Raw genomic sequence first — 27,111 nt, 5'->3', positions numbered from 1 at the left:
CCCACCCTGAACATCCCCCCCCCCCCCTCCAAGGGACCCGACCCACTGGGTGCAGCGGGACCCCCTCGCCCTGGTTTTTTCCTCCATCTCCCGTGTCACAGTCACGCAGTGCCACCGCGTGGGGACGGACACGCACAGCACAGGCTCCCACGCCGGCAACCACGGGGAAAGCCCACCCACACCCCCCCTTCACCACCCAAACACACACCCCCCCACCCCATGCTGTGGGTTTTGGGGTGCTCTTGGGCTCTATGTCGCAGATACCGGCTTGGCTGCCACCGCGGAGGGGACAGGGCAGAACCCACAGGGACAAATGTCCCCGTGTCCCCAGGGACAAGGCCCTGGCAGGTGGGAAAGACCCCGGCAGGGACGGAAGGGTGGGTGCTCACCTCTGAGACACCCCCCCTCAAGTGCCCAGGGATCCCCAAAGTGGGGATCTGGCCCCACAGGGGATCCGCACTGGGTGCGACTGTCACCTGTGACGTGGGTGTCCCCACGCTCTGACCCCCAGCGACGCAGCTGCCATATCGAGGACCCATTTTTGGGGGGGTGTTGACGGCACAGTCACAGGGCAGGGCTTCCAAACCCCCAAGCCCCCCCATCTCCTGCCTGCCACGAGCCCCGTGTGCCACATGCTCCCGTGGGGACACTCATGGGGTGAGCGTGTCACCCGCACGCTGGGTCACACCGGGTGGGCAGCTTCACCTGAGGGGCTTTGCACAGCCAGGGCAGCGCAGGGGGACAGGGGAGACCCCCAAACCTCCTCCCCACCTCTTCATTACTCCATTGCAGCATTCCCTTCCAGCCCAGCCCAGAAATCTGCCTGCAAACAGCTCGTTAACTCCGGCGCGTTAGGTGGGGCTGAGCACGGTGCTGGGGAACGAGGTGCGGATGCAGCGGGACCTCAGTGGGGCCGCGACCCCACCCCAAAACCCAACCCCACCGGGGTGGTGGGGGCAGAGAAGTCATTTAGGGGGGAAAGGGGGAGATCCGGATGCAGCTGTGAACACCGAGGCACCCCCGGATCTCTCCGGACCCCAGCCGTCCGCAGGCGGGTCCCCGCATCCCGTTCCTGCCCCGTCACCCCCCTGGATGGGGAGCACACCCACAAGAGGAGGCCGGTTTGGGGTCCCACACCAGCCCCATCACCTGCAGCTCGGGGACACGAGCAGGGCGGTGGCAGGGCCACACTCTGGACAGGCTGGGGACATAATTCCTGCCCAAAATCGTCCCCGGTTCAGCCCCAGCATCACGCCAGCACCCCAAAAAGCACCCCCTGGGAAGCAGGTGCAGGGAAGACCCAGCCAGGCCGGCGCAGCCCCTAGCCTGGCAACCCCAGCTCATGCATATTCAACAGGCTGCACAACCACCACTGAATATTCAGCAGGGCCAGCTGCTAATAACGAACCGCTTAATTGCAGATAACACCAGGCCCGGCAAAGGGGCTCTGGCCACCGCCCCACTAGGGCCCCGCGTGGCGCCAAAGCTGGAGCGTGGGGCTGCGGGGAAGGGACAGGGCCACCAAACTGGCCGTGTCCCCGTGGGTTGACCTCCCGCAGCCCCAGCGCTGGCACCCCGGGGTGGGCCGAGGCGGTTTGGAGGACAGAGGCAGCCCCGGGGTACGAGGGGGACGCAGGGACACAGAGCTACGTCCTCACGGTCTCACCCCTTGGGACCTTCCCGCCTCGCCACCTCCGCCCCGGCACAAGGATGCCGCCGGCACGCCGGTGCTGGGATGGCGTCATCCCCGGTGGCACTGGGTGGAGGGAGGGAGGCAGGCGGTGGAACCGTACTGGGACCCGCCGGGACACGGCGCACGACCCTGTGACACCCGCCTCGGCGGGTCCCCTTGCAGCTGCCACCGCGCCGGTGGTGCCGGGCACAGCTGGAGCACAGCTGGCTCTGGGGCGGCTCCGGTCCTTCCCGGTCCTACCGTGGTGGCTGCTCTCGGAGGACCCGCATCGCCCGTCTGTCCCCGCACGGGCAGCTCATCCCGACACAGAACCGGCGCCGACCCCAAGCCCTGCCACGGTGCACCCATGGGTGCCTGCTCCCCCCCCTCCCAGGCTGGCCTGGACCCATCCCCAACCCCACGGCGTCCCCCGGGGTGGGGAGAGCCGGCACCCCGCGCCCACGCTGGCGTCGGGGGCACGACCGCGGCACGTGGCACGGCCCGGGTGAGGCGGAATGGATCCAGGCCGTCGCCTTCCCTCGTCCTCGGCTGCCACGTGTGAAGGCACTCCCGGTCCCGCCGGAGCCATCTGTCACCCACGTGTCCCCGCCACCGCGCTGGCACAGGGCGAGGGCCCCACCATCTCCCAGCTCATTCCGGGCACCCCCGGGTGGGTGTCCGGGGAGGGGGGCACACCGCCGTCCCCGCACCCAGGTGGCTATGAGACCCCTGAGGCCGGGGAGGGTGGTGGGACAGCGGGACGAAGCCCAGCACCCACCCTTGGCTTGGGAAGGACCCCAGCACCCAAAGTACCACCTACAAACACCCCCCCCCACCCCGGAACGCATCCCTCGGTGGGCACCTTGGGGTGCCGGGGGTCCCCATCCTTGGGAAACACCCAGGGCAGGTCCCAGCATCCCCACCGGCCCCGAACCGGCATCCCCGGGGGAAGCTGAAGGCACGGCCGCCCCCCCCCCCCCAAAAAAAAAAAAAAACACCAAAAAAACCCGACACCCCCCCCCCCTCCCCGCTCCGCGGCGCCCCCGCCCGCCCTTACCTGCATCGCGGGGGAACCGGCGGAGAGGAGGAGGAGGAGGCCGGGGATGAAGCGCATCCTGCAGGCACGGACCCCGCCCAACAACTACCGGTACCGGAGACCCACCGGGCCGGTTCTTCCCCACCCCCCCCACCCCCCCCCTTTCCACCGCTACCGGAGCCGGTCCCGGAACAGCAACCGTTCAGCTTCGCCGCAGCCGCATCCCCCGAGCGGGCCCCGTTGCCGCCGTTGCCGTTGTCTTTGTCCGCACCGCGCCCCCGCCCCGACCGGGGCCCCCGTCGCTACCGAGCGGGACCCGCCGCCGGTGGCTGCAGCAGCGGCTGTTACCGGCCCGGTGTATGGGGCGGGGGGGGGGTGGCGTTCGCCCGGTGGGAACCGGGTCGGGCTGGGCGGAACCGAACCGGGCTGGACCGAGCCGAGCCGGGAAAGGAGGGAGGGAGGGAGGGGGGAGGCGACCGAGCATCCCCCCCCCCCCCCTCGCCGTGGTACCCGCATCCCGGCCAGGGGATGCTCGGGGTGCGCGGAGGGACCCCCGGTCCCCTCACCGGGGATGCCCCCGGTCCCCTTTTCTGGCCCGGTCCCCCCTCCGGGGATGGAGATTTGGGGGGGGGGGGGCAGCCCTGGGTCCCCCTCGGGATGGAGATTTGGGGACCAGGAGGAGGGGGGGTGGTCAGGGTACCCGGGTCCCGCTTGGCTGGGGTCCGGCTTCCACCGGTGCTTCGTGCCCAGGTGCCAACCCTGCCCTCGCAGCCCCCCACCCCGGGGGGGGGTCCCCCTCATCCCTTGGGGACACAGCGACGGGTCCCCAGGGTGGGGGCAGCTCTCTGGGACTCGGGACGGGGGGGTGGCTGGAGGGGCCGGCAGCGGGCACGTGCCCAAGCCAAATCCCCGCGTGCGACGGCCTCGCACGCCCTCGTGCAAGCGGAGACACGAGGCTGGCAGCCTCAGGGCGTCACGAGCCCCGATTTGGGGCGCGCAGCCCCCCCTCCCCCCCCGTTTCCATGGAAATCGGCAAGGATTTGGGATGGGAGACGGCTTCGATACAGTCGGTTTATCGTACAGTAATTGCAACGGCACCGGGACCGGGGGCTGAGCCTCAACGTACGGCCCCAACCCTGTCCCAACCTCCCCACGCCCCCCCCGCGCCGGACGGGCTCTGCCGTGAGCTGGGGCAACCCCCGGCCAAGGGCAGGGGGGGGTCGTCCCCCCCCCCTCCACCCGCTCCCCCCAAGGAGGAGGCAGAGAATTGGGGGGGGGGGGGTGTGAAGGAGGAGGTTTAACACCCCCCACCCCGGGTCATGTCCTGGCCTGGCACGGGGACACCGGCTCCGCGACGGCCGGGGAGGGGGCTGGATCCGGGCCCGTCCGGTCCCCGCAGGCATCGGGATGGGGCTCGCGGCGTCGCCGTGCCGAGGGCACGTCCAGTGCTTCACTAAGGGGACTCTCGGGGAGCGTTGTAGCACCACGGGGAGGGGGGACTGGCTCGAACCCCCTCCCTACAGCCTGGGGCACCCTGCCCCAGCTTTCCTCCCCCCCCCACTGCAGGGAGCCGTTAGTATAAATAAGGGGGGGCTGTGCAGGCAGGAGGGGATGGCACTGCGGCGGCTCCGAGTCCTGAGTATGCCAGAGCAGGCCCTGGGTCACTGTCCCTGGCACAGGGAGCGGCGGAGGGAGCAGAGACCCCCCCCTTCCAAGCCGTCCCTCCCCGCGCGCTGTCCGGGGCCGCGCTCAGCCCATGAAGCAGACGGGTCCCAGCTCGAAGCCAAATTTCTGATTGGCGTCTCCGAAGTCAACGACGGCCACGTCCATCAGGGGCAGCCACTCGACGTGGGACGAGGTCACCTCCAGCACCGTCCGCTCCTGACCGCGACGTCCCTGCGGGAAGGCGGCAAACGTGGCATACCGGGTCAGCGGGACGAGCGACGGGAAGGAGATTCGGGGTCCTCGCGGCTTGGGGACTCACCTGGCAGCCGTCGTGGAGGGCACGGATAGGGGCAGCCGGGTGGTTGTGCCCCAGCTCCTCCTCATTGGCCCCGCGGAAGCGCAGGGCGCGGGCAAAGGTGCCGGCGTGGGCATCGTACCAGGCGGCGGCGTGCTGGCAGTTCAGCGTGAAGTTTTGGCGGGCGCTGGCGCTCAGGAGACGCAGGAAGGTGAGTTGGGTCACAGGCACGGCGTTCCCGTCCGTGTCCACGTAGGAGAACTGGAGCGGGGGGGAAGACAGGACAGGGGCTGAGACACAGACACCCGCCTGCCCAGCGGCCGGGGTGATGCCACGCAGGGGGTCCACCTTTCCCCCCACCCTCAGGCCGGATAGCACGAGGAGCTCCTACCTTCTTGCCCCTTTTGAAGGTGCTGTACCACGTCCCCGGCTTCTCCCTGTTCCAGGCGGCCAGTCGGACCTGGGGGTGACAGAGACAGTGTCGGGGGTGAAGCCTCTCCAACCCCCGGCCCCCCAGAGCATGGGGAAAAGCGAGCCCCAGACTGCCCTCATCACATCCCCGCTGGGAGGGCTGCTGGGGGTGGGGGGTTGTTTTTGGACACCCAGATCCTCTCTGCCCTCGCCCAAACTCACAGCCTCAAACTTCTTATCGGGGAAAAGACAGGTCTCGCCGCCGGCTGTGAAGTTACAGAAAACGCGGAAGGCGTCGCGGGAGCAGCCCTGGTTGGGGTCAATCCAGTATTCGCCTGGGAAGGACAGACAGACGGATAGATGGTCTGGTTCCTTGCTGGCTCTGACTGAGCCTTGGCCAGGGATGCTCCGTGCGGGCACCGCCTGGCATGATGTAAAATCCCCCCCTCCATCAGAGGGGGTTTTGGTGTTCCCTCTCCCTCAAACTGGCCCCCCAAAACCTCACCGTCCTGGAGGTGCGGGTGGCAAAGCTGCAGCTCCCTGCAGACCCGCGCGGGGCTCTCGGGGGTGCCCAGGGGCCGTCTCAGCTGCTCCACCTCGGTGCGCAGGGAGCTGAGCGACGCGTACACCTCCTCCAGCCCCTCGTAATCCAGGGGGGCTCCCTGCTCCCCTGGAACCCCTTTGGTTGCCCGCCGGTGCCTCCTGCTCCGGCTCGAGGGCAGCGGCTCGAGCAGCTCGGCTGGGCGGCCCTGGGACAGAGAGGGACGAAGGGATGAGAGCAGATGGGGGGGCCAGGTGGTAGGATGAGGGGGGGTCTGGGGACATCAAAGCCCTCCCGGGAGGGGACGGACATGAAGTGGTGCATGTCCAGAGCATCCCTTACTCACCGGTGGTCCCGGGGGACCGGGGGGGCCTGTGTCACCTCGGGGACCCAGAGCACCCTGAAAAAGAAGTGGACTCAGCACCGTAGCACTTGACTCCCTGCGACGGGCCCCGGGTTCTCCCTGGGGAGCACATTAGGAGCTGCCCCCCCACCCAACCCCATCCCTCCCCAGCACTCACCGGCGAGCCTTTGGAGCCCTTCTGGCCCAAGGGTCCCTGCAGGGAAGAGAAGAGAGGAGAGGGGCACTGGCCAGGCACACGGTGATCCCATGGCAGCTGCCCCTGACCCCCTCCCTGAGGCTTGGGCTCCCCACTACCCATCTCACCCTCCTGGGGGATGAAGCCCCCAGGGGTCTGCAGGGAGTTAAGGGCAGGTGGGAGACCCTTGGTGAACCCACATAGCACAGGCAGATACTCACTGAGAGGCCAGGGGGGCCGGGGGGCCCAGTGGGGCCGGTGGGTCCAGCCAAACCCTGTGGGTAGAGAGAGCATCAGCCCCTTGCCTCCCCCCACGTTCACCCAGCCCCTGAGCTCAGGGGAGACCCCAAATACTCACAGGGTCTCCTTTGGGTCCTGGGGGACCCTGAATGCCTGGAAGCCCCTGGTCTCCTTTCTCCCCCATCTCTCCTGGTGGTCCAATGAGCCCAATCAGTCCAGCGTGGCCCTGGGGACAAAGGGCAGCGTCAGACAGCCCCCTCCCCAGGACCAGGGGGGCTCAGGGATGAGTCTGGGTAAGGGACCCCAGCTCCTGCACAACCATCACCTCATCTCACCTTATCTCCCTTGTGGCCGGGGTCTCCCTTGAGGCCAGGCAAACCCACGGGACCCTGCAAGAGGCCAAGAGGGTGTCACGCACCCTGGACCGTGCTCAGCTCAGATCACCCGTACCCAGGGCTCACTCACCCTGACTTACCAGAGGGCCGGGTGGTCCCGCTTGTCCCGGAGCCCCCAGCAGACCTTGTTCACCCTGGAAGAGACTCGGTGTGAGTGAGAGGCCTGAGGCTGAGCCCCTCCAAAACACCCCTCCAAGCTGTGACCCCCACAGGCTGCACCCATTGTGCCCAAGGGGATGTCCCCCAGTTGCAGCTGGCCAGGGCTTCGGGGACACGGGCAGCCCCACATGGGCACGGAGAAATCCTCCCCGCAGCCCCCGACTCACGGCAGGGCCGGGGATCCCGCGCAGTCCTTCAGAGCCCGGCCGTCCCGGCGGCCCCTGTGCCCCCACGGGCCCCGTCTTCCCGGGTGGCCCCTCTGTGCCGGGTTGTCCCTGGAGACAGAAGGACAGACAGAGTTGAGGCCAGCACCCCTCAGGACCCAGCCTCACCTCTCCAGGGTGGGGGGTCTGGCCCTGTCCCAGGCTGGTGGAGGCTTCTGGAGGGGAGTGGGTTTGGGGAGCCCTGGGGTCTACCGGCCACTGCTCACCTTGGCACCCTTCTCGCCCTGACGGCCCTCGCGCCCCATCGGTCCCATGGGTCCCTGGACGAGGGGACAGAGACACCACGTGCTGCACGTTGGCCCTGGCCAGCCCCGCTCGCCATCCCACTTCATCCCGCGCTGTCCCTCCCCATCTCACCCTCGCCGTTCCCCTACTTACCCTCCGTCCAGGGGGACCTGGGGGACCCGGCTCCCCTGAAGCACCTGGCGGACCCTGAAATGAACCCAGTGGGAGTTTGGGGTGAGGGGAGAGTTCCACAGCCAGGACTGGGGGAAGCGTGGAGGGTAAAGGGTAAGAGCCCTGGGAAGCAGCACAGCTCAGCTAGAGCCCCTGGAGCCCCCCAGCCTAGGGTGGTCCCGCTGGGAATGTGACCCCCCTTTTGCGGCTGTGATATCCCCAGCTGCCCCACTCACCGGCAGACCGGGGTCCCCACTGTCACCTTTCTCTCCAGCAGCTCCGTCCAGACCCTGCAACACAGGGGAGGGTGAGCACTCACCTAGCCAAGCCCCCCCAGCTCACCCCTGAGCTGTTGGGACACCGGGCAGCACCGATGAGGCGGAACAGGCAGAGAACCACGGTGTCCTGGCAGCTCCCAACTCCATCACCACCCCAGGCTGATGGCAGCGAGGCAGTGGGTGACACCGGAGCACCGTGGGGGAATGTGGGGGCTGGCTCCAGCCCTGGGAAAGCCCCAGGAGTGGGGCTGCTTCTGCTCTGAGGCCCCTCTAAGGGGTGAGCAGGGGCTACTTACTGGCACGCCGGGGTCTCCGGGGGGACCAGGATCACCAGGGAAGCCGATGGGACCCTGCAGAGAGAAGGGGACACGAGCGTGGGACTGGGAGGGAGCCCCAGATCATCTGCATGCTGGGAAAGCAGAGGCAGGGACAGGGATTAGTGCCTTGCAGGGCTACTAGGGGAGATGCGGGGGCTCGGGACAGCATCCCCCTGCCTCTCCGTGCTTGCTCCTTCCCCTTACCAGGTTGCCTTTGGCTCCATCCTCTCCTGGTGGGCCCTTCTTGCCAGGAGGTCCAGCTGCTCCCGACTGCCCTGCGTCTCCCTTCTCCCCCACATCTCCTTTCACGCCCTGCAGAGGGACAGGGTGGGAGGGTCACATTAGAGCAGGGAAGGGGCAGTTTGGGCAGTAAATGTTCACCAGGAGCTCTGCCTTTGCTTTCTGTGGCCAGCTAGAGCAGGATCTGGCCCCCGCTCTCCTTGTCTTGCCTCTAAAAGACACCCTGTTCCCTTCTGCAATACTCACGGGTGGTCCGGGCTCCCCTGCGGCTCCGGGATCTCCCGCTTCACCTGGCTCACCCTGGGTGAGAAAAGCAATGGGGCAGATGCTGCCGGATGCTGGGTTGTGTGGGCAGCTCTGCCCAGCTCCAGCACCCAGACTGAGACCCACGCCATTCTCCGCCCTCCCAAATGTGGGCTTACCTTTTCTCCCACGGCACCTGGCTGTCCCACGCCACCCGGCATTCCCTGGGGACCCTAAAGGCAAGAGGATGGGGGATACCCACGTTGGGGGCAGCCCCTGCCATCATTAGCCCCTGCTGAACCCCCCTAGGGCTGTACTCACCTCGGCACCGCTGGGTCCCTGCGGACCACGGGGTCCTGGTGCGCCAGGGGGGCCCTGTGGGGAGCACAGAGGGGGGGTCAGACTGCAAAGGGCAGCTGAACTGTGCAGCTCCCATGGGAAAGGGAGATGTGGGAAGCTGGAGACGAGGCAGAAGGAGGTGGAGGGGGAGCGGTGGGTGTGCAGAATGGGATGGCTGCGGGGTTTCCTTACCATGGGGCCAACATCTCCGTTCTCGCCCTTCTCGCCCGGTGGGCCTGGCATGCCCTGCGGGGATCACCGGTTAGCTCAGGGGGTCTAGAAGCCCCTTGGACAAGGCAGAGGGTGCCCTGGCCCAGGCGGGCTGCGCAGAACCCGCAGCCACATGTCCCTCGTCCCCTCCAGCCCAGCAGACCCAATCCCACCCCTCTCTGCTCCCTACCTGCAGGCCAGGGGGCCCGCTTAGGCCAAGGTGACCCCGCGATCCCTCATCTCCTTTCTGCCCAAACATCCCCTGCTGCCCGCGGCGCCCTGGCTCCCCGTCCGCTCCCTGCAAAGGGAGAGGTTGAGGTCAGTGCTGCCTGCCCCACAGAAACCACAATGTGTGGGGTGGGAGGGCAGGGAAGGGAGCCAAGAGGGAAAGGTGGGGTTCAGTCGAGGGAATAAATGGGGTGGGAAGGGTGCTTACCGCGGGGCCAGGGTGCCCGATGGGTCCCTGGATTCCTGTCGGTCCGGGGGGGCCCTGTGGGACAGGAGCACCCACATAGGGTTAGGGCAACCCCCAAACATCTCCTGCCTCGCTGCTGCCATCTCCCTGCCTGCTCCCAGAGCTGCTCTGCCCCTCAGAGAACCATCCCCGGGCAGAGTAGCCCCTCAGCACTCACCGCCTCGCCCTTGTCACCTTTGCTGCCCTTCTGTCCGGGAAGCCCCATCTCGCCCTGCCACAAAGGGAAGATGGTGAGAGTCCGCGGCCGGTGAGAGATGGCGAGAAGGGAGTGCTGGCAGCCAGGGAAAGCTGCCATGGCTGGGGAGCCACAGCCAAGGAAATCCCAGCACCAGGGAAACCTGCCACCACCTGGGAAGCAGTGCCAAGGAAGCCTGCCAGGACCAACAGCCCGTTGCGGCCCAGGAAATCCCGGCTCCTGGGAAGCCATAGGGGAAACCTGCCCCATCCCAGAGGTTCCTCAGCCCTGGAACATCCCCCAGGTGAGGGGACTTGTCCCCAAAGCCCATCCCAGGCATCCCTGTGCTGTCAGTAGTGAAATGATGAGGAGCTATTGCTAGAGGTGCCGACTTGTGCCCCCCTGACTTACCTTGTCCCCATCTTCTCCGGCGGGGCCGGGGGGTCCACCTGGGCCCGGCAGCCCCACGGGACCCTGGATTCCATCATGCCCGGCTGGACCCATGGGACCTCGCTCACCCTGCGGGCAGGAAGGGGAAGGGCTGAGAGCAGAGCTGGCCAGCACCCATGGGAGACACAGCTTGTCCCAGTGCTGTCCCATACCTCCTTCCTCACCCCACACACCCTCTTGCACCTACCGGGGAGCCCTTCTCGCCAATGGGACCGGGGGGACCCTGTGCACCCCCCCGGCCCGGCAGTCCAATGCCTCCAGCAGCCCCCGTGGGGCCTCGCTCTCCGGGGGAACCCTGGGGAGAAGAGAGAGGTGGGGTGGAGGGAAGAAGGCCCCGGCAGTCTTCCTCCTCTCCAGAGAAACATTTATCAACTAGAATTTTAAGCAGGGTGGCAAAATTGCTCCCCAAGGAGTATACATATTCCAAGGGAAACCCCAAAACTCCAGATAACCCCTCAAATGTCATGATGCTTTGTACTCACTGTGGGTCCAGGGGGACCAGGGGGACCTTCCCCACCCTTCAAGCCAGGTGGGCCCTGTAGAAGAGCAGGGAAGATGGTTAGAAGGGACCCTACTCCTTCTCCCGAGGACCATAAAAGGCTGCGTCCAAGCCTGGGACAGCACTCACCGTCTCTCCAGGTGCCCCCCGTGTGCCGGGAAAGCCGTGGATGCCTGGGGGGCCGCTCTTACCAGGGATGCCAGCAGGGCCAGGGTCCCCCTGCAAGGTGGAGAGGAGTAGCAGAGAGCTTTGCTCTGTCCCCACCAAGTCGGGGGGAGCCCTCGTTCCCCGCAGAGCTCAGAGGGGATCCAGCCCCGCCTGGGTCAGGCTTGTGGTGGTTCAGGTGAGAGGTTGGACCCCCAGCACGGCTCCTACCTTGGCTCCTTCTCGGCCAGCAGCTCCAGGCAGGCCCTGTTCTCCAGGGGGGCCGGGGGGGCCTGGGTGCCCCCTCTCTCCCACAGGCCCCGTCTCACCTAATTTACCCTGCGGGGAGAGAGCAGGGTGAGCATCTGGGGGTCCCTCCACCAGGCTCGCTTCAACACAAACACCTCCTGCCTCCATCCCCAGCGCTCACCTGGGGTCCCACCACCCCTGTGGGGCCGGGGGGGCCAGTTTTGCCATGAAACCCCTGCAGAGGAGAGAGGGGTTAATGCTGGGTATTGCCAGGAGTCCCCTCCCCGAGGCAAGGGAGGCAGAGGACCTACCGGCTCGCCACGCTGTCCCGGGTGTCCTGGCAAGCCGTCCTTCCCAGCGGGACCCTGAGCAGGAACAGAGGTAACGGGGTGGGGGATACAGGCTGCGTAGCTGGGTTCCCCCCTCCGCTGCCTGCACCCCACAGGGCGCAGTGGGAGGACAAGGACGTGCCAGCCCGATTCTGTCCCCTGCACCATCTCAAGCACAGGCAGGACCAGGGCAGGACCATGCGCAGCCATCACCACTTACAGGGGGACCTTTTGTGCCCGGGAAGCCATTGGGTCCTTGTGGACCTTGGGGACCCTGTGAGAGGGAGAGAAAACCCACGATCAGTGGCAGAGGGACTTTCCCCACAGCCCCGCAGCACCCAGATCCTCTCCCCACGCCTGGCATCCTATTTTCCCCTGTGCTTGGTCCCTTCCCGGGGTGCTTTTGCAGGAGGACACCCCACTGCTGTGCATCGACCACCCCTCACTTACCTTCTCTCCCACTGCGCCAGGGGCCCCATCATGGCCAGGATCTCCCTGGGGAGACAGAAACAGGCTGAGGGCAGCAGCAAAGACCCCCACCCTTCCCACCCCCCCACATCAGACCCACTGCCAGCACCCACAGCTGAGGGGCCCTGAGCACAGCGGAGAGATGGGGACATGGGGGACAGCGGGGACCCCGTGGCCAAGCTCCCACCTACCTTTGGGCCAGGTTTCCCCGTGGGACCAGGCAGACCTCGCTCCCCTGGGAGGCCCTGCATAGGTGGGAGGCAAAGAGTGGGGGTGAAGTGTGGGGCAGGGAGCAGGGCTGGGAGTGGGGTAAGGAAAGGGGAGACAGGGCTGGAAGTGGGGGTACAGGGCAGGGAGAGGGGCTGGGAGCGGGGTGGGAAGCTAGGGGACCAGGATAGGAGTGGGGCAGGGACGCGGAAGGAACATGGCTGGCCCCAGGGTGGTTCCCATGGGATACAGGCAAAAGTTTGGAATCTGGTCACCACGGGTTACAGTGGTCCCCATGATCTGGTTGTCATGGGAAACAACCGGCTCCAGCCTAACTGATACCGGCAGGCTGCAGAGCGTGTTGCTGTGGGATACAACAGACCCCCAAGCTCGGTCGCTGTGGGTTACAGCCGGCCTTAGGATTGTTGCCGTGGGATACAATCCACCCGGGAATGGTTGTGGTGGGATGCAGCTGGACCCTGGGATGGTCACGGTGGGATACAGCCAGCCCTCCAGTAGTCACCAGCCAAAGCACACGGGGTGATTCCTCTCACCCCGAGCTTGGGGCCGGGGCTGCGGTTACTCACCGGGGGCCCTCGCTGTCCCGTCTGCCCAGCCTGGCCAGCCTTGCCCTGCGGGGAAAGAAGAGGAGGTGGGGAGAGCAGAGCACAGGGCAGACCCCCACATGCACCCCGAGGGGACAGAGCGTGCCCAAGCGCATTTGCGAGAGGACACGTAACACGGGAACGCAGAGGGCCATGCGGCTGGGTCCCTTCCCCGGCTTTCAGCTCAGCCCAGCCCCACTCTGGCTCGCAGAGGGGGTGGCAGAGCAGGATGTGGGGGACAGAGAATGGCCCGGAGGGATGGGACAGCGATGGACTCACCCTCTTGCCTTTCTCTCCTGCCAGCCCTATGGGACCCTGGAAGCCAGTGGAGCCCTAAGGAGAGAGGACAAGTGATAACCCAGGGCCAGTGAGGCACCTGGGGTCCCAGGGACACCCCAAAGTCGCTCCCGTCCTCACCTTGGGGCCCTGGCGCCCAGGATAGCCCGGGAGACCCGGCACTCCCAGCTTGCCCTGCAAGGGAGAGAGCAGAGCTGAGCCACAGGCTACAAAGGATGCGGGGACGGGGACACAGGGACACAGGGTTCCCCTCACCTTCTCGCCTGCGGGGCCGGGAGCACCCGGTTCCCCCACGGGACCCGTCTGCCCCTTCAGCCCCTCAGGGCCGTCCTCACCGCGGGGGCCCAGCGGACCCTGGTCACCCTGGAATGGCAATGCAGAGGTGCGGGGAGCATGCTGCCAGGGGGGGACAGGGCTGCTCCCTTGGGTCCCAGCTGTCCCCACAGACAGAGCTGTGTGTGTCCCCCCTGGTTCCATACCACCACCCCAAATCCTGCAGCCAGCTAGCAAAACCTCACGGGGTTTCACAGCACCCGCAGCCACCCCACACAGTCCTGACGAGGAGACCCCCACGTCGGGACCCCACTTACCCTGTCGCCCTTGGGGCCCATGTCCCCCTTAAAGCCGGGGAATCCATCTTCTCCCTGAACAAGAGGCACATTTTGGGGGGCTGAGACTGCATTAGCTCTGGTACAAGCCCCAGATGGGGTCACAGTGTGGGGCTGAGCCCCAAATCCCAAAATGGAGGGGCTGGCCCCAGCTGCAGCCCAGGCGTCCCCCCACCCACAGCTATCTCAGGGCAAGGACGAGTGCCCCCCAACACCAGGAACCCACAGATACCACAGGACAAGGACCCCTGTCCCCTGCTGTCCCCTCTCCCCAACACCTCTTACCTTCTCCCCTTTGCTGCCCTTCAGGCCCCGCAAGCCAAAAGCTCCCTGCAGAGACACAGAGGGGTTGGAGGGGAGACCCCAGCCCAGGGGACACCGCCTGACCCCCCACATCGTGCCTTGGCAGAGCCTGGCGGAGGAGGAGGCTGTGCTTACCTTCACCCCACGGGGTCCTGGATAACCGACGGGACCAGGGGCACCCACAGGGCCCTGGGGACAGAGAATCAGCAAAAACGGGACCCTCCCCTTGGAAAGAGGACCCAATCCCCTCACCCAGGGCACGAGGTGGGGATCAGTCCCTTACCTGAAGGCCCTTCTCTCCGGCTGGGCCTTCTCGGCCAGGGTGACCCTGCAGGGATGTGCAAGATGTGAGTCCCAAGCCGGGACGGTGATGCTGCCCTGCGGTCCCCGCTCTGCCGGGGACCGGAGTGACCACACAGCCCCTCGCCGGTACTCACCGGGGGCCCGTCGGCCCCAGCCACACCCTGTATTCCCAGCTTCCCTGGCAGGCCCTGGGCAAGAGGAGGACGTGTGGGGATGCAGAGGGACTGGGGTCACCCCTGCAGCTCCCCACCACCCGCTCAGAGCTGGGGCAGCTCTGGACCCCCCCCATCCATTCTGGATCCTGACTCACCTTCTCCCCTGGCAGCCCGACGGGGCCCTGGGGGCCAGGCAGACCCTGCCAGAGAACAGACCGGGGTGCTGAGAAGGGACTGAAGGAGCACTTGAGCCCCCAGCCCCGTGGGGATACCCCACTGGCCCCCTATCACCTCCACGTACCTGCGGACCGGGGTTCCCTTGCTGTCCCGGGGGTCCCGGCTCCCCGTGGATTCCCTTGGTGGGGCAGAGAAAGTCCATTAGTGCAGCAAAAAGCCCCCTCAGACCCCAGGATGTGCCACTCTGACCCTCACTGTACCCCCATGGATGCTCCCAGCCCATGCACCCCACGAGGGCATGTGGGAGCTCTCGCCCAAGCCCTGCCTCCCCCTCCCTGGAGCATCCCGGTCTCTCGCTGGCTAATTCGGGCTGGGTGCTCCTGGGGGGGGCCCACTGACACCCACCACATTGCCTTTGGGCCCCGGTGCTCCGTCGATGCCACTGGCACCCTGCAGAGGAAGGAGGGAGGATCAGGGTGATGCTGCGCCCCAAGGTGACGCCACACCAAGGATGATGCCATGCCCAGGCTGACGGGTGACAGAGAAAAATCCCCTTGGTCCAAGGTGAGGACAGATGGACAGACAGACAGATAGGAGCGGTGTCTCATACCGGTGGTCCGGGGGGCCCGGGGGAGCCACGTGAACCGATCAGGCCTCGCATACCCTAGGGCCAAGGACAGAGGGGTCAGTGGGGGCTCAGATGGCAGCACTGACCCCAGCACACCGTATTCCTTAGGGTGGGGGAATCCAGTGCCCAAAACTCTCCAAAAAGGTGCAGGGAGAAAGCTGGGGACCAAGCTTGCCCCCCACCGCTCCTGGGGCTGGGGGAGAAGCCAGGGCAGGCACCCAGTGCCGGCAGCAGGTACTTACAGGTTCCCCAGGCTGCCCCCGAGGTCCTGGGAGGCCGTCCGAGCCCTAGAGAGAACAGAGTGGAGCTGAGCACATCCACCAACACCAGCAGGGCCTGACCCTTCCCCATCCCTCTCCACGCTCCTCACCTTGGCGCCTTTCTCCCCAGGGGGGCCCGCTGGTCCTGGTTTCCCCACATCACCCTGCAGAAGAAAGAGGGTGAGGCGGTGTGGGGACGGTGGTGGCAGGAGGGGACACGGTGCGGTCCCACTTACCCTGTGGCCCTTCTCGCCTGGCAGTCCCGGCAGCCCGTCGAAGCCCCTGTCACCCTGTGGGGTAGGACAGGCATCAGGCTGAGCCCACATCACCACCCGCCACACAACGACCTGGGTGTCCTGGCCCCCCACCCTGCTGCCAGCACCGATACCACCCCACGCACGAGACCTTGGGTCCGGTTTCCCCCGGCAGACCCCTGGCACCATCCGCTCCAGCACGACCCTGCAAGACAAGTCCAGGGAGTGGGAAGGGGCCCGAAGCTCAGAGCCCCTTGGGATGGGGATGGGAAAGGGGCATTCTGGCACGTGACAGTGGACCAGGACATTTGGGGGAGGCAAAACCTGAATCCCCAGTGCTTACCCGTCTGCCCAGCTTCCCTGGCGGCCCTGGTGGTCCCTGCATTCCCCGGGGACCCTGATGGAGAAGAGCGGAAGGCATCAGGGCTGGGCTTGCCTGCAGCCTGCCAGACCTCTGCCTGGGGCATAAGCCTGCACACCCTCTCCTCGCACAGCCCAGCCGAGTGAGACTCACCCGTGGCCCCATGTCCCCCGCATCTCCTTTCAGTCCCGGGTGTCCAGGTAGACCCTACAAAAACAGGAGAGCTTGGAGACCCCACCATGAAGGTTTGCTCGATGTGGAGATTGGCCCGACAAGGTGCATCTTCGTGGGGTGGGCACCCTGCAGAGGCCCCCACACCAGCCATACTCACCAGCGGTCCTGGGCGGCCGGTCAGCCCCATGGGACCTGGGGGACCCTTCATGGCAAGCTGGGGAGAGAAGGGAGGAGAGGGGTGAGGGGGAGTGGGGAGGCTGGGCAGGGGGACTGGTCGCGAGGGGTCCTTACCTTCGCCTGCTGCAGGATCGCTTGGGCTTGGGCTTCTTGGAAAGAGACAGTGGGACCCTTGAGGGAGTCTCCACCGAACTGGAACTGGGAGGAAGGAGCAGGGTAAGGGACAAGGGGAGCCACCGGACCCCAGCCCTGGGGACAGCCAGCTCCGTGTCACCTAGAGAGCTGTTGCCTGCCAGACTCCACAGGGAGCAGGCGGCAGGGTCCCCGAGGATCCCATCCTGCCCCAGCACTTACCGGCAACATGATCATGGTCCCCGCCGGGCCGCGGATTCCATCAGCTCCTGGCAGCCCCGGCCGTCCTGCGGGACCCTAGCAGAGGGGAAGCAGGGGATAAGCCGTCATCACGCCGGTAGAAGCCAGGCTGTCAGGTCAGGGCTTGCAGCTCCATCGCCCCGCGTGCATGCCGGCATGCGCCGGCAAGACTGCCGGGACGCCTGCGGCCCAGCCCTGCCACAGGGCAGCTCTGGCCCCGTCGCAGCCCTCCCCGTCTGCTCCATACCTGATCTCCAGGGTCCCCGGGCAGCCCTGGGAGCCCCGGTGGTCCCAGGGGACCTGTTTCCCCCTGTGGAGAACACAGAAGCATGTTAATGCTTTGGCACCTCCAATCCCTCCCCACCGCAGCCCCTCACTCCTCACCGCAGGGCCTGGGGGTCCCGGCGGCCCCTCAAATCGCCAGCCCTAAAGGAGAAGAGAGCAAGCCACGTCCTGCGAACAGTCTCAGATGGGTGGCCCTGGGGTGCCACAGAGGGCTGGGGTCACATGTCCCCAGGGGGGCTGTGCCCCACTCACCGGTTCCACGATGGCTGGCTCACCCTTCTCCCCCTTCAAGTTAGGCTCCTGCAAAACATCAGGGTGAGGAGAATCGGCCGAGAGCTGGGCTGGAATGAAGGGCTCCGAACCACCTACATGGCTGCTGGACCCCGTACCGTAGCCCCAGCTCAGCCAGCAGTAGCTGGCGGGGGGTCCCAGTTCTTGTCCCCAGCATTACCTGGGGAGCCTGGATCACCGTCTCCTCCCGCTCAGCAGGGCCAAACCGCTCCCGGCTCGCAGGGTCCCCATCGTAGTAGTCCTCATAGCCCGGCAACTCCGTGCTACCAGCCCCAGCGACTCCATCATCTTCAAGTTCAAGCATAAGCTCCTTGCCAGTGTTCTAAGAGATGGGGAGACGCTGGGGTTGTGAAGGAGGGGGCCCCCCCTGCCTGCCCCAGCCCTCAGCCCTGGTGCTACCTCGAAGGGGTCGGTGCCGTTCAGGGTGACGCTCACAGTGGTGGCAAGGCTGGAGGGGACCGGCAGCAGGGAGCTCTCCTCCATGGACGGCGTCGGTGTGGGTGCGCTGGCCTTGGGCGATGTGGAAAGGGCGCAGGGTGAGGAAGGGAGTGCTGCGGCAGAGGGAGGTGCTGGCCCATGACCCTTGTGGGGTCCTGCAGGCTGGCAGGGCCAGGGGATGCCCTGCTTTTGGGGGGGGGGCCACAGCTGGACTCACGATGTCCCCACCCCATCACAGCCCCTGCCTGGCTTTGGGACACGGGAGCCATTCCCCTTTTGTGACAAGGCACCGGGACTCCCGCTCCTCGGGGACCGCTGGCTCGCAGTGATGCTGGGGCAGAGGGGAAGGCAAGCCAGTGCTCGGCAGCTGCTGCTCCCAGGCGTGGGGGCGGCCATTCCCCCACACACCAGGGCCGCACGGTCCCTGGCTCCAAGCAGCACCTGGAGCACGGCCACCCCTCGCTGGGTCTCTCCGGCCCGGCTCAGCCAAGGCTGACTCATCGGCAGGAGGGGCCACCGTCCCTGGGCCGCCCTTGGCCGGCACCGTCGTCCCCAGCTGCAGCCTTGACCCATTTCCAGAGCCAAAGGGGCCGAAGGCAGAGGTGCGGGGGGCTGCCTCCTGCCCTGCCCCGGCGTCTCTGCCCAGGGGATCCCCACTGGCTCCCAGGACACGCTCCGTAAGGCCAGGAGCTGTGGGGATGGCTCAGCCCCAAGTGCCAGCAGGATCGGCAACCTTGTGGGGATGCGCCGGCTGCCCAGGCTCCCTCGAATCCCGAGGGGGAGCCGTTCTGGCCAGAGCCCTGCAGTCACATCCAACAGACCCAAAGGTCAGGCTCCATGGAGGCCAGAGAGGCTGGAGCCGGCCTGCTTTGCCCTGGACTGTGCAAAGATGAGGCTGAGAGTTGCTTTGGATGCAACAGGCCGCGTGTGGCACGGCATGAGCTTTGTGTACAGGCACTGCCAGGTCCGGGATGCATCTGGGTCTGCCTCGGGCCATGCACACCTGGAGCCGCTCTGCATTTAAGCCGGATTTGGGTCCCGGCTGTCCCACCTCAGCACAAGGAGCCAAGCTGCGGCACGGCGCTGGCTGACACGCACTGGGGAGCTGCGGAGCGGGCACGCCACAGCCAAGCGCAAGCAGCAGGTTAGCAGAGCTGGGTTAACCAGGGTGGGTTAAGCAGCCGCAGAGGCGGGTTAGTCACGCTCTCTACCTGGCTGGCCGTGACGGAGGGCACAGAGGTCTCATGCTGCTCCAGCAGCTCCTTGTTCCTCCTCTTCTTGCCCTTGCCCTTCCGCTTGCCTTTCCCCTTTCCCTTCTTGCCCTTCCTACGTGGGGCAGCGGTGGGCTCTGGGCTGCTCTGCAAGGGGCAGCGCAGACGCCGGCGAGGAGAGAAACGTGGGCGTCAGGGGCCCTGGCAGCTCCCCCCATGGTGACACCAAGCCTGGCAGTATCCCTGTGGGCTGCCTGGCAGGGTGGGGGCTCCCAAGGGTCCCCCCAGCCTTTCCCCTTCCCAGCTTGGGTGCTTACCTCCTCCGGGAAGGGGGCTAGAAGGGGGTAGAGCAGGGGCTGGTCGCAGCCTGGCATGTAGAGCTGGCAGTAGGAGTGGGCAGCCTCAGGGTCAGCCACAATCAGCAGCTGCTGGACATCACCCTGTAGCAAAGAAGAAGGGGGGAGCACGAGGGAGTGGGTTTTCTGCCCCCCCCATATCTGCACCCCGAGCCGATCAGGTGCCCACGCACACCCCAGACATGCGTGCAAGAGCCGGTGCTCGTGGCCAGCCCTGTTCCTGCAGTAGCCAGCCGGTCCGTGGGTGGCTTGGGGCAGCCAGTGTGGACACCCCCTCGGCCGGGTGGAGGGTGCAGGGGGTGGCAAGTGAACAAAGGGACCCTTGTCTGCCTGCTGGGGACAAAATGGGGGGGGGGCAGCCCCACTTGCCTCGCTGCCTCAATGCTGCCTCTTTGCTCGTGGCCCCTGACATTTGCAGCGGGCAGGAATGTAGGGAGAGGAACCAGGGCACCCCACAGGGACAGAAAGCAGCCCCCAGTGCAACTGGGGCCTCTACCGACCACGGCAACTGGGTCCCCCCGCCTTCCCCGGACCCCTCACTACCAGGGCAAGGATGCTGTGGGACAGCCAGGGCCTCTGGCACATGGATTTGGGGAGGGACCCACCTCAAACACCTCCTCATCCAGGAGGCGGGCCCCAAAAATTGTCACCCCCTCGGTGCTAACGAGAGGCTGAGGTCCCCGCTCCAGCGGCAGCGTGGCGAGGAGGTGACAATCCACCAGCAAGGAGATGTTGGTGCCCTTCACAGCCAATGCCACGCGGTGCCACCTGTGGAGATGGGACTCGGTCGCAGTGAGAGGGGCCGGAGAGTCCCCCTGTCCCCCCCTCCGGCACTCACCTGCCATCGGCCAGGTTGACCCTGCGGAAGACGGGGTACTGCTCGGGGGCTGGCCGGCCCTCCTGGTCCTCGTAGAGGAAGACGGGCGAGAGTCCGATCTCCATGCCCAGCTGCTGCACGCCTCGCTCATCGTAGATGGAGAGCAGGAAGGCTTGTCCTCCACGCCGGGCACGCACTGTGGCCAGGATGGAGAAGTCCTCGGGGAAGGAGCCACCTGCAGCAGGGAGGAAAAGGAGCAACCATCAAGCTAAGCCCCCCCGATGCACCCCGAGAGGTGGCTCTGCACCCCAAAAGGGGATGCTCGCCCTTGGAGCGGCTCGGTTTGCACCCCACAATGGGCTCGGCGGCCCCGTGGCCACCCGGTGCCGTACCAGGGAAGAGCTGCCTGGTGGGTGCGCTGAGCTGGGTGCGGTTGTCCACGCGGAAAGCGAAATCGGGGTCTTCGGTCCCCGGGCGCTGCGGGCAGATCCCAGCGGTGACGGAGACACCGTCCCGGCCGTCCTGCATGCCCAGCATCTGCAGCACGTCCACGGGCACCGCTGCGGGACAAGAGGGGACCCTTCAGGGGGTGGGGACCCACCGGAGACACCCCAGCCGTTGTCTGTGCTTCCAGCCGGGGACCGTGGCCGCATCCCCATCCCCCTGCCTGCCTCCTGCCAAGCCGGGCCGGCCCGGTGCCAGGCAGCTGCGTGGGCCCAAGGTCCGGTCCCGCAGCCGCCAGATTCCTTCGCCGCATTCCTCCGCCCCCGGCCCTGCTCTGCACCCCACGGCACAGCTGCACCCCATGGGGCGGGAGGGCTCCGTCACCCATGGGAGATCCCCGTCACCCCCTAAGCACAGCCCAGCTGCACCCAACTGGGGGCTTAGGGAGAGGGTTGGGGGTGCTGCCCTCTCTCCGCAGGGAGCTGGACCCCAATCATCACCTGCGCCTGGGCGCTTGGAGGGTTAATCCGGCACAGCCAGGTGTGTATGGGGGGGTGCGGGCTGAGGGCTATGACTGCAGCCACATCAGAGAGCACCAGGGCCCCCCCCAGCCCGGGGCTGGACCCACCCTCCCTGCCAGAAAGGCCTGTCCGGGCAGGCCAGGCAGGGGGATCCAGGGGGGCAGCAATTCCTCCCGGGGCTCCCCAAACTGCCCCCAGCCCCCCCCCCCAGCCTGGCTGGGGCACCCCAAGCATAAGCGGGGACACGGTAGGACAGGACCAGGCTGGGAACTGGCTGACCCCGCTCCGGTCAAGCCGTCTCTCAGGCCCTTCTGACCCCCGCACATGGGTCCGGCTTCCTGCCGGCGCTCCCCAGGGAGAGCCGTCACCCGGCCATGGCGTGCCGGGGTGGATAGGGACCCCCGCCACGATCTGGGAACCCCCGGTACAGGGTTGGTGGGTGGCCCTGGAGTGGCTGTACTGGCCAAGCCCCTCCAGACGCCAGACCCGGGCGTGTGCGGCATGGGTGGCTCAGGGAGCTGGGTGGGGGGGACAGGGGTACCGGTGGCTCGGCATCGTTCCTGGTAAAGCCAAGGGGTAGGGTAGGGTGAGGCGAAGTCGGCAGGAGCGGGACGAGGGGCCCCCCCACAGCCCCCCATGGCCTCCGGGAGCCCGTGCCAGTGCTTATCCCCATTATTTACGCTTCAGGTGCTTCCCCAGACCCCCGCTCTGTTGCCCCCCCAGGCCAGCCAGGGGACCCAGGCATCCGGGGCTCCCCACCCCGCCTGCTCCCCCGTTCCAGGGGCAGCAACCCCACCAGGCGACCCGGGGGATTACACCCCTGCCCCGGGGGGTGCACCCCCTCCCTACACGGAGCACCCCCACCGAGGGACCCGGGGGGAGCACCCCTGCCCCTGGGAGACCACCCCCACCCACGGCCCCGTGGGGTGCACCCCTACCAGGGGACCCACAGGGAGCACCCTCGCCCTGGGGGGGGAGCACCCCTGTCCCACGGGGAGCACCCCCACCAAGGGACCCGGGGGAGCACCCCCTCCCCAGGAGGAGCACCCCTGGCCTGGGGGGAGCACCCCCAAGGGACCCACGGGAAACACCCCACGCCCCGGGGTGGGGGGGGGCTGTCCCTGTCGCCAGCTGTGCCACCCCACGGCTGGAGCCATGGGGGACCCCCAGAGTCCCAAGGGGTGCCCCGACCCCCCCCGGGACGCCGTGCCCCCCCCCCCCGGCCCTGTCCGTGGTGCTGAAGGCGGCGGCGGGGCCCCCGGGGGCCCCCACGCGTGACAGCAGCGGGGATCCCACGGGGACATCCACGACCCCCCCCCGGTCCCAACACCGGGGGTCTCGGGGCTCAACCCGCCGGTGTCCCCCACCTCCCCGCGGAACTGAGGCGGGGGGTGGGGGGTGGCCAGAAGAGACACGCGTGGGCGTGGGGTGTCCCCCCCCCCAGCCCACCCGGTACGCGTTACCTGCCCTGGCCGGGGGCAGCCCCTGCAGCAGGGTGAGGAGAGCGGCGAGGAGAGCGGCGGGGACCGGGAGACCCTCCATGCCCGGCCCGGTGGGTGCCCGGTGCCCGGTACCGGAGCTCGTAGCCCGCCCTGTCCGCTCCAGGCTCGTCGGGGCTGCGGGGAGGGGAAGGGAGGGGAGGGGAGAGGAGGGGAGGACCGGAGGAGGACCGGCTCACCGGGAGCCCCCGCCTCCCGTCCGGCCCACGGGCGGGTCCCGGGACCGACACCGGCCCCGGGTGGTCCCGGCTGCGAGATCCCACCGCCCCGAACGGGGCCAACGGGAGAGAGAGACTTCAGCCCCGCTGCGAGGTTTAGGGGGACAGGGCCCCCAAACTGCTCCCAGCCCCACAGCAAGGTTTAGGGGTGCAGAACAGCCCCCACACCCTGCTCCTAGCCCCACTGCGAGGTTTAGGGGTCCACGGCCTCCCATCCTGCTCCCAGCCCCACAGCAAGGACGAGGGCTTTTGGGGTGCAGAGCTCCCCACCCTGCTCCCAGCCCCACAGCAAGGACCGGGGGTTTTGGGGTGCAGAGCTCCCCATCCTGCTCCCAGCCCCACAGCAAGGATGGGAAGTTTTGGGGTGCAGAGCCCCCATCCTGCTCCCAGCCCCACAGTGAGGTTTAATGGTGCAGAGCCCCCCCCACCCCACTCACAGCCCCACAACAAGGATGGCAGGTTTGGGGGTACACAGCCCCATACCCCACTCCTAGCCCCACAGCAAGGACAGCAGGTTTTGGGGTGCACAGCCCTCCACCCTGCTCCCAGTCCCACAGCGAGGTTTAGGGGTGCAGAGGCCCCCCCCAAGCCCCCCAGCAAGGATGGCAGGTTTTGGGGTGCATGGGCCCAAACCCCACTCCTAACTCTACAGCAAGGACAGCGCATTTTGGGGTACAAAGCCCCCCACCCCACTCCCACCCCTACACCAAGGCTGGGGATTTTGGAGCACCCATCCCCACAGCAAGACTGGGGGGTTCGGGGGACCCCCCCACCCCACGGCACAGCTGCCGCTCGGCCGGGCTGGTCCCCGGGGCCCGGCTGGCCGGAGTCGCCCCATTGCCTCATCGCCTGAGTCACAGTCGCTCGGCTCCGCTCCCCCAGTTTTCCATTTCCCGGCAAATATTTACCGTCGTCTCTGCAGTAACAAGCCCCCGCGGATGCCCCCAGCCCCCCGAACCGAGCCTCTGCCCACTCCCACACGGGGCTCTGGTGGCAACACAGCCCCCTCCCCAACCCTCAGCCGCCTTGTCCCAGCTCCCCCACGGACCTCCATGACAGTTTGGGGGGGTGTGGGGTCCCCGACAGGCCCAGGGTGGGCACCTGGCTACGGGGCCACAGCCATGCGTGCCATTGCCTGTCCACATCCACGTCCCCGAGGGCTGCCGCGCGCCATATCGGCGGGCAGGGGAGGGGGCCGTGGCCCGGCGGACCCCCGTGCCCTCCCCAGGGCAGCCCTGGGGAGGTTGATCCTGCTCCCACGTGACGCCGGGTCCTGATCTCATAAGAGACTTTGAACCGCAGGCTAGTGCAGCCATGGCCACCCTCGTGCCCCGCACCGTCCTCATCACCGGTTGCTCCTCCGGCATCGGCCTCGCCGTCGCCGTGAGGTTGGCGCAGGACCCCCAGCAACGCTTCCATGGTAAGGAGCGGGGAAGGGACCCTTCCACGTTGTCCCGGGAGGGGACCCACGGCCCCACGTCTGCCCCAGCAAGGCAGGGGCGGGAGCCCTCCAGGATGGGGTGGCAGGCTGGAGAGGGTGCAGCATTTGGGGTCCCCGTCCATCCAGCCCCAGAGCCTTTCTCCCCACAGCCCCCAGGACTTGAAGTCCCATGGCCCCAAGCTCGCAGCCCCCCCCGCCTCAGAGAGCCGAGGTGTCCCTGTGCCCCCCACCCACTGCCCTGCCAGGCGGAGGGGAGTTGGGGACGTGGGGCAGCCCCACGGGGGCACAGATGGCACGAGCAGCGCACGGCTGCGAGTGCACACGTGTGTAACTGGGTCTGGCGGCACACTCCCACCCGGGTGGACGCACACGCGTGCGGTCCCCCCACGCCATCCTCGTTCCCGTGCCACCCATTGTCATATACACGCATGTGTGTCCCCACAACTCCGCTGCCCCACCACCAACCCCGCACCAGGGCTGGGGATTAGTCCTGAGGGGGAGATTAAAGGCTGTGTTACCAAAGCAGCTTAGGGAACATCATCCCGGCTTGACCCTCCGACCCCGGCTGGCATCTGGGGTCCCCCTGACCGGGGCTGGGGCTCCCCGCAGTCATCGCCACCATGCGGGACCTACGGAAGAAGGAGAAATTGGAGGAGGCGGCCGGACCGGCGCTGGGAAAGACCTTGAGCATCCAACGCCTGGATGTCTGCAGCGACAGCTCGGTGGCAGAGTGCATGGAGAACATCCCCGGGGGACGGGTGGATGTGCTGGGTGAGCGGGGTGGTGGGTGGGGGGCCACAAGGGGCGGCTGGAGGGGGTCTCTGAGCCCCCCACACTGTGCCACAGTGAATAACGCTGGCGTGGGGCACGTCGGTCCGGTGGAGAGTATCAGCGTGGAGGAGATGAAGCGCATCTTCGAGACCAACTTCTTTGGGGTCGTGAGGATGATCAAAGCCGTCCTCCCCGACATGAAGCGGCGACAGAGTGGTCACATCGTGGTCATCAGTAGCGTCATGGGGCTGCAGGGTGAGGTGTGGGGGGGTCCCGCTGTGCAGGGGTCTCGTTCCAGGGGTTGTCTTGATGAGCTCAGCCCCTCTCTGCTCACAGGGATTGTCTTCAACGACGTCTACGCCGCCTCCAAGTTTGCCGTGGAGGGGTTCTGCGAGAGCCTGGCCGTGCAGCTGCTGCAGTTCAACGTCTTGTGAGTGTGATGGGGTGCGGGGAGCACCCCAGAGGGCCCAAGGGTGGCTCTGGACCCCCACCCTGAGCACCCGCCGTGGTCCCACAGCGTCTCCATGGTGGAACCGGGCCCCGTGAACACGGATTTTGAGTTGAAGCTGATGGAAGAGGTTTCACGCTCCGAGTTTCCCGGCACCGACCCGGCTACCGTGCGGTACTTCAAGGACGTATACCTGCCGGCTTCCCACGAAATCTTTGCCACACTGGGGCAGAGCCCTGCCGCCGTGGCTGAGGTGTGGGGCTGAGAGGATTTGGGGGGGGGGGGGGTGTGTGCTCTGGGCGCCATTCCCAGCCCTACGCTAGCCCTGAGCCCCTCCTCTCCACTCACAGGCAATCGTGAACGTGATCAGAGCCAGGCGTCCGGCTTTCCGCACGCAAACCAACAGCCTCTACACGCCGTTGGTGGCCCTCAAGTACGCGGATCCCTCGGGGGACCTGTCTGTGAGGACCTACTACCGCCTGCTCTTCAACTACGGCACCCTCTTCCACCTCAGCATGGCCGCCCTGCGGTGCCTCACCTGCGGCTGCTTCCGACGTAGGGTCACCCCGCTCTGAGCGGGGCACCCCAGGGAGGGGAAGCCCGGTCCCTTGATGATGGGGAGGGGGCTACGGCTGCAGTCCCACACCCCTCCCCAGCATCGCTCACAGCAGGACAGATGGACAGCACCGGCGGCTGAACACGTCCCCCGGGGTGTCAGAGCCGGTGGGGGGGCTCAACTGGCAGGATGGGGTCCTGGTGGGGCTGAGCCCTCCGTTGGATGGAGAGGAGGGTGGGGAGCCTTGGGGGAGCCTGGGGGGGGTGGTGGTGGGGAGCCTTGGGAGCAGTTGGGGGAACCTGTGGGGTGAGGAGCTGGGGTAGGGAGAGCCTTGGGGAACCTTAAGGGCTGGGCGGCCTGAGGGGCTTTGGGGAACCTGGGGGGCTCTGGGGGACCTGGAAGTGTTGGAGAGCCCTGGGGAGGGTGTTGTCTGAGGAACCAGGGAGCCCAGAGCAGGGCTCTGGGGGACCTGGAGCTATTGAGGTGGTCTCTGGGGGGGCTCTGGGGAACCTGGGAAGCCCAGGGCAGGGCTCTGGGGGTGTTGGGGAGCCTGGGGGGAGGGTCTGGGGGACCTGGGGGTGTCGGAGGGGGCTCTGGGGGACCTGGGGAGGGCTTTGGGGGGGTTGGGAAGCCTGGGGAGGAGCTCTGGGGGGGTTGGGGAGCCTGGGAGGAGGGTGTGGGGGACCTGGGGGGGGCTCTGGAGGACCTGGGGAGCCCGAGGAGGGGGCTCTGGGGGGGGTGTGAGGAACTCTGGGGGTCTCCAGTAAAGTGTGTGACTTCGCCCCCCCCCACAGCCGTCCCCTCGCACTGACCTTCGCGCCGGCAGCGATACGGGACGGCGGGACCGGGGGTTCGCCGGGCAGGGCCGGGGGGGGACGGGACCCGCGGGGCGGCGGGACCGGGTTGGGGGGGGGGGGGGGGGGGGGGGTGAAGGCCGCGTAACCA

At 67.3% G+C, this 27,111-nt stretch overlaps 2 protein-coding genes across 7 annotated transcripts; one reads left to right on the top strand and one right to left on the bottom strand.

Annotated features, from left to right (window-relative positions):
• Positions 1 to 3,756: 3,756 nt before the first annotated feature.
• Positions 3,757 to 27,069, bottom strand: COL5A3 (collagen type V alpha 3 chain). 6 transcript variants are annotated; one of them, XM_075025179.1, is made up of 68 exons: positions 26,979 to 27,069; positions 24,910 to 25,020; positions 20,661 to 20,828; positions 20,290 to 20,503; positions 20,057 to 20,219; positions 19,413 to 19,535; positions 19,096 to 19,242; positions 17,846 to 17,956; positions 17,607 to 17,768; positions 17,408 to 17,455; positions 17,255 to 17,296; positions 17,118 to 17,180; positions 16,853 to 16,927; positions 16,613 to 16,696; positions 16,479 to 16,535; positions 16,301 to 16,354; positions 16,130 to 16,183; positions 15,938 to 15,991; positions 15,769 to 15,822; positions 15,643 to 15,696; positions 15,515 to 15,559; positions 15,255 to 15,308; positions 15,050 to 15,094; positions 14,769 to 14,822; positions 14,623 to 14,667; positions 14,447 to 14,500; positions 14,293 to 14,337; positions 14,145 to 14,198; positions 13,992 to 14,036; positions 13,689 to 13,742; positions 13,354 to 13,461; positions 13,219 to 13,272; positions 13,081 to 13,134; positions 12,784 to 12,828; positions 12,181 to 12,234; positions 11,972 to 12,016; positions 11,742 to 11,795; positions 11,504 to 11,557; positions 11,374 to 11,427; positions 11,175 to 11,282; positions 10,929 to 11,018; positions 10,783 to 10,836; positions 10,488 to 10,595; positions 10,262 to 10,369; positions 9,833 to 9,886; positions 9,637 to 9,690; positions 9,391 to 9,498; positions 9,183 to 9,236; positions 8,973 to 9,026; positions 8,831 to 8,884; positions 8,655 to 8,708; positions 8,373 to 8,480; positions 8,148 to 8,201; positions 7,810 to 7,863; positions 7,556 to 7,609; positions 7,384 to 7,437; positions 7,121 to 7,228; positions 6,875 to 6,928; positions 6,735 to 6,788; positions 6,518 to 6,625; positions 6,381 to 6,434; positions 6,142 to 6,177; positions 5,967 to 6,020; positions 5,585 to 5,828; positions 5,302 to 5,414; positions 5,060 to 5,128; positions 4,693 to 4,929; positions 3,757 to 4,604 (listed from the first exon to the last, which is right to left on the bottom strand). In XM_075025179.1, the coding sequence occupies exons 3-68, from the start codon at positions 20,803 to 20,805 to the stop codon at positions 4,458 to 4,460; spliced, it is 5,223 nt and encodes a 1,740-aa protein (XP_074881280.1). In that variant the 5' UTR covers positions 20,806 to 20,828; positions 24,910 to 25,020; positions 26,979 to 27,069; the 3' UTR covers positions 3,757 to 4,457. The 6 variants fall into 6 exon arrangements, with proteins under 6 accessions (XP_074881280.1, XP_074881281.1, XP_074881277.1 ...); XM_075025180.1 differs by lacking the exon at positions 26,979 to 27,069 and adding an exon at positions 26,149 to 26,274; XM_075025176.1 differs by lacking the exons at positions 24,910 to 25,020; positions 26,979 to 27,069 and adding an exon at positions 22,697 to 22,854.
• Positions 21,172 to 26,244, top strand: RDH8 (retinol dehydrogenase 8). The gene is made up of 7 exons (XM_075025183.1): positions 21,172 to 21,252; positions 24,253 to 24,370; positions 25,001 to 25,162; positions 25,238 to 25,417; positions 25,499 to 25,592; positions 25,680 to 25,863; positions 25,961 to 26,244. The coding sequence occupies exons 2-7, from the start codon at positions 24,265 to 24,267 to the stop codon at positions 26,183 to 26,185; spliced, it is 951 nt and encodes a 316-aa protein (XP_074881284.1). The 5' UTR covers positions 21,172 to 21,252; positions 24,253 to 24,264; the 3' UTR covers positions 26,186 to 26,244.
• Positions 27,070 to 27,111: the final 42 nt, after the last annotated feature.

This window comes from Buteo buteo, chromosome 4, assembly GCF_964188355.1.
Source record: "Buteo buteo chromosome 4, bButBut1.hap1.1, whole genome shotgun sequence".
NCBI classification, from domain to species: domain Eukaryota; kingdom Metazoa; phylum Chordata; class Aves; order Accipitriformes; family Accipitridae; genus Buteo; species Buteo buteo.
This window is presented reverse-complemented; position numbering and strand designations above follow the sequence as displayed.

Bases quoted from the DNA above. Each gene is read 5' to 3' on its own strand.
- COL5A3 (XM_075025176.1), bottom strand. From the start codon at position 22,775: ATGGAGGGTCTCCCGGTCCCCGCCGCTCTCCTCGCCGCTCTCCTCACC. The intron at 14,501-14,622 runs GTGAGTCAGGAT...CCTCTTGCCCAG, and splicing joins TCGGGCTGCCAGGGGAGAAG to GGCCTGCCAGGGAAGCTGGG. The intron at 5,415-5,584 runs GTGAGGTTTTGG...TGTCCTTCCCAG, and splicing joins CCACCCGCACCTCCAGGACG to GCGAATACTGGATTGACCCC.
- RDH8 (XM_075025183.1), top strand. From the start codon at position 24,265: ATGGCCACCCTCGTGCCCCGCACCGTCCTCATCACCGGTTGCTCCTCC. The intron at 25,163-25,237 runs GTGAGCGGGGTG...ACTGTGCCACAG, and splicing joins GGGACGGGTGGATGTGCTGG to TGAATAACGCTGGCGTGGGG. The intron at 25,864-25,960 runs GTGTGGGGCTGA...CTCCACTCACAG, and splicing joins GCCCTGCCGCCGTGGCTGAG to GCAATCGTGAACGTGATCAG.